Source organism: Branchiostoma belcheri, unplaced genomic scaffold (assembly GCF_001625305.1).
Source record: "Branchiostoma belcheri isolate BF01 breed outbred unplaced genomic scaffold, Haploidv18h27 scaffold35, whole genome shotgun sequence".
Taxonomy (NCBI): domain Eukaryota; kingdom Metazoa; phylum Chordata; class Leptocardii; order Amphioxiformes; family Branchiostomatidae; genus Branchiostoma; species Branchiostoma belcheri.
In genome coordinates this window covers 150,457-157,670 of record NW_017803965.1, presented here as the reverse complement: position 1 = coordinate 157,670, position 7,214 = coordinate 150,457, and the positions used below count along the sequence as shown (strand labels likewise).

At 40.6% G+C, this 7,214-nt stretch overlaps 1 protein-coding gene across 1 annotated transcript; it reads left to right on the top strand.

Annotated features, from left to right (window-relative positions):
* Positions 1-4,626: 4,626 nt before the first annotated feature.
* On the top strand, positions 4,627-7,131 carry LOC109475747. The gene is made up of 3 exons (XM_019776508.1): positions 4,627-5,605; positions 5,851-5,969; positions 6,271-7,131. Exons 1-3 carry the CDS (start codon positions 4,627-4,629, stop codon positions 7,129-7,131), a joined length of 1,959 nt encoding a protein of 652 aa, XP_019632067.1.
* The last annotated feature ends 83 nt before the right edge of the window (positions 7,132-7,214 follow it).

The window sequence follows — 7,214 nt, the reverse complement described above, 5'->3', positions numbered from 1 at the left end:
AAGAAGCTTTGAACATTTTTTGGTGGAGGGGACTTACACTATTGTTGTCGGTAGCCATTTTAAACAGTATTTTTCTATTAGCAGTAAGCAGGGGCCTGTGCTACAAGTGAGGTGTGTGTGTGTGTGGTGTGGTGTGGTAAAAAGTATTGACCTACGTACAAAATTATGGATGAATCAACATGCTGACTTTGGTGTGTCACTTTTACTACTTGTTCTAAGGTCTAAACATTCTTTGATATTTGTGATGTGTGCTGGAACTAAGCTTAAACTTTGCAACTATGAATTATACCAACGGAGATGAGCTTTCATTCGAATTCTTTGATATATTTACCTATTTGTACACAGCGTTTTTACCTCCGGGGGAGGAGACATCCTTCCGCGGAAGGGTTTTGTGAGAGTGATTTAGATTTTCATGTTCGCAGCTGTTTCTAGCGTTTGGGTGAACGGATCCTTTTGAGACTCGGTATATGTTTTACTATTGGGCTGCAGACGATGTACATTCTTTTGTTTTTATTGTATATGTGTTTTCGGGCGTGAAAATGGTGCCTTTTGGTGGCCCCAAAACACCCCTTTGAGTGTGAAAGTGGTCGCGACCGTTGACCTTTGGCGTGTTTAAGCTATTCTCGGTCTGGTCCACGTATATGACCCCTCACACAGAGGGGTGTCCGGTCTCGTTAAATTCTTTGTTTACAACCCTACATAAAAATATACAATAAAAAGCCCGGAGGTATAAAATCTCGATCAGATTTTACTTGTTACTTTCTAGAAGAAAGTTAAATTTATCTATACCATGAAATGTGACAAATCAATGGAAGCTGAAAACTGAACATCATGCATATTTCTTCAGTTCACGTTTGAAACCCTCACGAATAAGTGGTTGTTCCCAATTGTGGGGTCGTGTGGCGCAGCGGCAGCGTTCTCGACTCGGAACCAGAGGCCCCGGGTTCGAGTCCTGACATGCCACCGATCTTGTGCCCTTGGGAAAGGCACTTTACACGACTTTCCTCACTTCGCTCAGGTGGAAATGAGTACTGTACTGTCCCTGTGTTGGTGACGGCATTAATATAAGTTGAAAAAACTTGAGTGTGTCGTCACCACGTCTTGTGATTACATGTTTCGGAATAAAAAAAAAATAATAAAAAAATTGTTGCATATTTCATGTCATTTGCACACCCACCTTCACCTTCATTACATCTCAGTCAACAGAAGCCACTCACAGAGGAACTGCTGAAAAGTACCTAGCCAAGTCCTTTCTTCGTTTGTTTGTTTCTTTATTTGTTTGTTTTATCTTAACCCACATCTGTACTGATCCTGAAAACGTCGTAGAGTCCACGTATATTATTCAACACATGATTACCATTACCGCACTGTGAATACGAAAGGTAAGTATATTTTTTAATTACTCGTCGTTGGTAATGATATCTATTGCCGCATTCTTCATTTCGAAATATTTCATACTTAATCATGTTGCAGTGATATAGGATGTGTGTCTTTAACTCTTAAAAAAGTATTTTCAATTTCAATTTTTCAATTTTATTAAGAATAGTCAACATAGCAGGGGTACATAGTACTCCTGAATTGTGTGGACCTTACATATTATTAAGTATAAGAAACGCACAAGACAATTACATACAGGAGTGGGACATGAAACAAAAGAACACTAAGTCTGCATTTCGCTATTGTACAGTCTGATTGTGCAATGGAGGAACGAGTTGTACAGTCTGTTTGTCCGTGCCATGGGCACCGTGATACCCCCAGAGTATTGAGAATCTAGAAACAAATAATAAGAAAAAATGCCGCTTTTAATGGATGGAATCTTCTATTTAAGACGAACACTAAGATGGTGAAAACGTTTTTGTTCTCGCCAGGAAATGCTTATCTGTTTTGTTGTTGAAAAAAAGCCGAAACTCATGATTAGCCCTACTTGATTATATACTGTATTATCGTATTTTTTAAAATATATTTCAACATGTAATCACACGACATGGTGGCAGCACACTCAAGTTTTTGCAACTTTGGCCATGTTGATTTGATTATATGGATGACATCCTTCGGGAGCCCCAAAACTGATGCGCGCGTGCGAATAAAAAAAAGTTTTGCAAAAAAAAAAAGTTCTTTTCATTATGAAATCTACGTGGTCATGAGGGTTGAGCAAATGGCACAGAATATGGTTTGGCGAATAATCTAGTCTTCAAGTTCATTTCTTTACAATTTCGTCTTTTTTCGTTTGATTTTGGCATTCTACGACATTGATATAGTTTTTATTAACTTTTTTTGTAACTTATGGTATATTTTTGCTCATTTTGCAACTGTTTTGTACGATTTACAGTATGGTTGAAAACTTTTTGTTTTGGAAACGGCCGAAAATTCATGCGCGCGTGGATGTCATCCATATAATCAAATCAACATGGCCTTATATTAATGCTGCCACCGACACAGGGGACAATAGAATACATTACTCATTTTCACTTGAGTGAGGTGAGAAAAGTCGTGTGAAGTACCTTTTCTAAGGGCACAAGATCGGTGGCATATCAGGACTTGAACCCGGGACCTATTGGTTCCGAGTCTAGCACTCTGCCATTACGCCACACGACCCCTCTGCTATATGTTTACGTTTATATGTTTAGTAATTAGGTGTTAATTTTGCCATACATTGTACCATGTACAATTGCCATGCAATAAAGTTCTTCTTCATACAATTATACTCTATATGTGGTGATGCACAAACAAAACAAACCGGATGCCCAGAATACCTTTTTTCTACATCGGTGTTTCTATAAGAAAACATGAAATATGTATAATGCCCCCCCCCCCGTATGCATATTATGTCCCTTTATGATGAGCATAGTAAGGTCAAGTTGATTTGATTATATGGATGACATCCGCGCGCGCATGAATTTTCGGCCGTTTCAAAAAAAAAGAAGTTTTCAACCATACTGTAAATCGTACAAAACAGTTGCAAAATGAGCAAATAAATACCGTAAGTTGCAAAAAGAATATTAAAAAATGATACCAATGTCGCAAAATGCCAAAATCAAACAAAAAAGACGAAAATGTAAAGAGAAATGAATTAAAAGAGTAGATTATTCACCAAACCATACTCTGTGTCATTTTTTCAACCTTCATGACCACGCAGATTTCATAATGAAAGCAACTTTTTTTTTTGCAAAACTTTTTTTTTTATTCGCACGCGCGCATCAGTTTTGGGGTTCCCAGAGGATATCATCCATATAATCAAATCAACATGGCCTAATGTAAGAAAAAAAGCTAATTTCAGCAATTGCGTAAAAAAAACACCGTCGATTGAAATTCAGACTGATGCTTGTTATTGGGAATAGGCGGTGAATGTATTGATGTAATTTTTGAATTTCATATTCTTTATTGATTTTATTGACTTTACTCCCTTGTACCCCCACTCAGAACATTCTCTGCCAGAACTCGCTTAGCCATCTTAACAGCAGAAAATCACCCTTTCTTCCTCAATAGTCCATCAGTCAAGAGAAAATTTCATGCAGACAGTTTCTTCCCCAGAACCACTTCACTGTGGAACAAGCTTCCCCGTGAATGTTTCACCGCTAATTACAACCTCCAACGGTTTAAATCAAGGGTGAACAAATATCTGACCACGCAGTCATCACTGTAACCCGAAACATGTAAGTGGCTCTCACGAGCCTTGTTTTGAGGTGAATCTGAAGTAAATAATAAAAAAATAAAAAAATTGGTGGTCCAAAATGCTCACGTGATTGAAATTGTCTGCTTCTTGCTATTTGAAAATTGCTTCTGAATTTATTGATGTATATTTTTCAATCATGCTTTTGATTCAAACGTAGCTGAAATGAATGACGCCCACGCCTATTAATTTCACAGGGTTTGAAACGAAGAGAATCGTTCCTACTTTGATTAGAAGTACGCCATGAAGGAAATGAAAAGAAAGTCTTGATTAAACATTAATTTTTTGCTACTTTTCAATTAGATATATAGAACATGTGACGCACATAGTAGGTGAGTCATTTTATTGTAATTGTCTCAATTTTTTTGTTCCATTTCGATGACCTGTAGGTTTCTTCGCAGGAACCCGAGCGACTTATTTGCCTTGTTTGTAACATTTGTAATATGAAGAAGAACTTTATTGCACGACAATTGCACATGGTACAATGTATGGCAAACTACATAAGGAGAGTAACAACAATAAAATAAGTGTGTTGAATAAGACCTAATGTCGAATAAAACCTAACATATCTATATCATAATCATTTAAATAATAAGGGATATCACAAGTCTTTGATAAAGTGTTACAATCGAGTGGGCTAATCACAAGTTTCGGTATTTTTTCTAATAGCAAAGCATTCCTTTATATATCTACCTATTTTTGCGTTGTGGGGACCATTACACGTAAAGATATATTCAAATCTGTCCCCAACATCAAGACTCTTGAAAGCTATGGTACTTGATTCGAGAAATGTAAATAGCTTGTTACGTATAACATCATATTTGGTACATTCCATAACAAAATGAAATTTGGACAATATGTGTGTCCCAGCTAAGATACAAACCTAAACCTCTGCTTGGAGAGTAACCACTGCCCTGTCACGAGCGGTCACCACGCGCCAACTCTCGCGAGAGGATATGGCGGAAGTAAGCCTGCGGACCGGAAGTGGGAACCCTGCTTGCGGTGATGACGTTCCGTGCTCACCTGTCAATCATGAGACGTCGGACGTTGGTTACGAACACAACGTACCTGACAAGAGCGCAAAGAACCCGAATCCTATGTATAAACAACAAAGCAACTTTGAGGCAGAAGGCGTTTGTAATCCGAATCCGATGTACCTGCGACAAGCTCCGATGTCAACACCAAACGTTCGTGCTGAAGCCACTGAAGGCAATCCCTGCATTCGCCCATGTACATCTACACAGCAGGATGAAAACAACGTACCGGACAAGACCGCTAGGAACCCGAATCCTATGTACAAGCATAGCAGCATGAACTCCGATAGGGTTGAGGCAGAAAGCATCCGGAACCCGAATACCATGTACCCACAACAAGTCCCGATGTCCACGCCAAACGTTCACGCTGAAGCCACTGAAGTCAATCCTTGCATCCAACCATGTGCATCTACGTCTACACAACAGAAAGCAGTTAAACCCTCTTGCAGACTATCAAATACCTGCACCGAGCCACGTGCTACCACATGCCATGATGATGATGGTGTTGATGATGATGTAAAAGATGCTGTTGCTGATCCCATGGGACAGACAGCTGATGCTTTGGTCGAGGATTCCGATATTGAACCATATGCTGTTGCATACATGGACCAACATGGCGTGGTCTTTGAGAAAAATTCAAGTCAGGCACAACCAAAACCGTCTACAAGCATCAGTGACGATATCCCGAGATGCCATCAGTCCACAAATGATGATGATAATGATGATGATGATGGCACAACAAAAGCTAGACATGTTCACAATATGCCGCATATGCATGCACAGAATGCCGCGATCCAGAGATCATCGTTAGCACAAAACGCTCTGCTTCCGAATCCAATGTACGGACAAAACGCCCTGAATCCAAACCCCATGTACGTGCCAAATGTTCCCCAAGAAAGGGGTAAGTTACATCTAAGTTACAAAACATCTTTTTTTACTAGTTTAGCATTATCTTTACTCCCCAAAGGACTTCCATGTGAAATTCAATAGAATGTCTATTCATCCTTTTTAATGGGTGCAAAACGGTTGGAAATGGGTCTGGAGAAGCCTTGTCGTATTATCGATTCGAGCTTGGGTAAGCTATACATTATACCTACCAGATATTCCATCTACATCTTTTCTATTGATGTGTCGCTTGTTATCCAGGGTGTACATGTACATATCGCCGGGTGTGCGTTGCTTTAGTGGCAGCTATCGTTCTAGTCCTGGTGACGTTCTGTGGGACCCTTGCCGGTATATACACGCACTTCAATCAAAACCAAAAGGTAGGTATGTCTCTTATGTCCCTATCACACATTCACAACCTTTCCCCGAACACCAGCCGACCAGTTTCGGCTGACACGGGTGGCACTCTGACCATATTTAGGCCACGCATACCTTTCTATGCGAATCGAAACGAATTTAAGTTGAATTGGAGTCAAATTTGTCCCTGAACTAATATGTTCTTATCCAAAAATTAGTACCACAGGACATTGGGACGCACTAAAACGATGCGTACAATACTTTGAGTTTTGTATCTTAAAGTTTTATCAGGAATCACATGTCTGTTTTTGTTTTTGTTCACAGATGAGTTCTTTCAATAGCTCTCTTGGTGAAGAAACGAGTACAAAAATCACGTTTGGCGAAAGAGGATCAGAGCCTGGAAAATTCAGGGATCCCCGCGGAGTAGCGCTGTCTTCTGACGAGATATTCGTGTCTGATATGAAGAACAAACGAGTTCAAGTCTTCAGCATGGCTGGAGAGTTTCTCCGCCTCTTTTCTACGGTATTGCCCGGTGCAGTTGGAGATGACATCTTACCGGGCGATGTCGCTATTGACGGTGATGGTCTAGTGTGGGTAGTGGGGCGACATTACATCGGTGAAGATGAAGTTACATATGTGGTACAATACGATAGATATGGTCTGCCTCTGACCATGTTTGACGTACCGTGCTGGACTTGGTACCCAAATATCGCTGTTGATCCAAACAACAACAAGATTATCGTGGACACCTCGGGTGAGATGTGGATGTTCCACACGAACGGCACGTTCGAACGGCGATTTGGAGAAGAAGAAGACTTAGAAATTGAATATGTCGCGACAAACAAAGATGGCGGCGTCCTTGTCACGAATATTCGGTCCCGCGATGTCTACTTGTACACGGGCTCTGGAAGTTTGCAGTTCAAATTTGGAAGCCGTGGCAAGGCTGAAGGTACATTCGGTTTTCCCCGGGGTATCTGTACGGACAGTTCGGGTAACATCATCGTGGCGAACCAGGGAAACTCGCGGGTGGACATGTTCACCAGCCGGGGGGAGTTTGTCCGCACCGGCGTTAGTAACTTCCCAAACCCGTTCGGTATTGCTCTGGGACCGGACGGACAGTTGGCTGTAACTAATGTATTTAGACACAGCATAACCATCTTTCCGAGACGTATGGTATTTCCGTAAATACTCGTCTTATTTTGCTTGTAGCGAGTAGTAATATGTAAGTCGGAGGTACCTCAAGATCCGGGTGATGAGTATATGAGATG

Bases quoted from the DNA above. Each gene is read 5' to 3' on its own strand.
- LOC109475747 (XM_019776508.1), top strand. From the start codon at position 4,627: ATGGCGGAAGTAAGCCTGCGGACCGGAAGTGGGAACCCTGCTTGCGGT. The intron at 5,606-5,850 runs GTAAGTTACATC...CTTGTTATCCAG, and splicing joins AAATGTTCCCCAAGAAAGGG to GGTGTACATGTACATATCGC. The intron at 5,970-6,270 runs GTAGGTATGTCT...TTTTGTTCACAG, and splicing joins ACTTCAATCAAAACCAAAAG to ATGAGTTCTTTCAATAGCTC.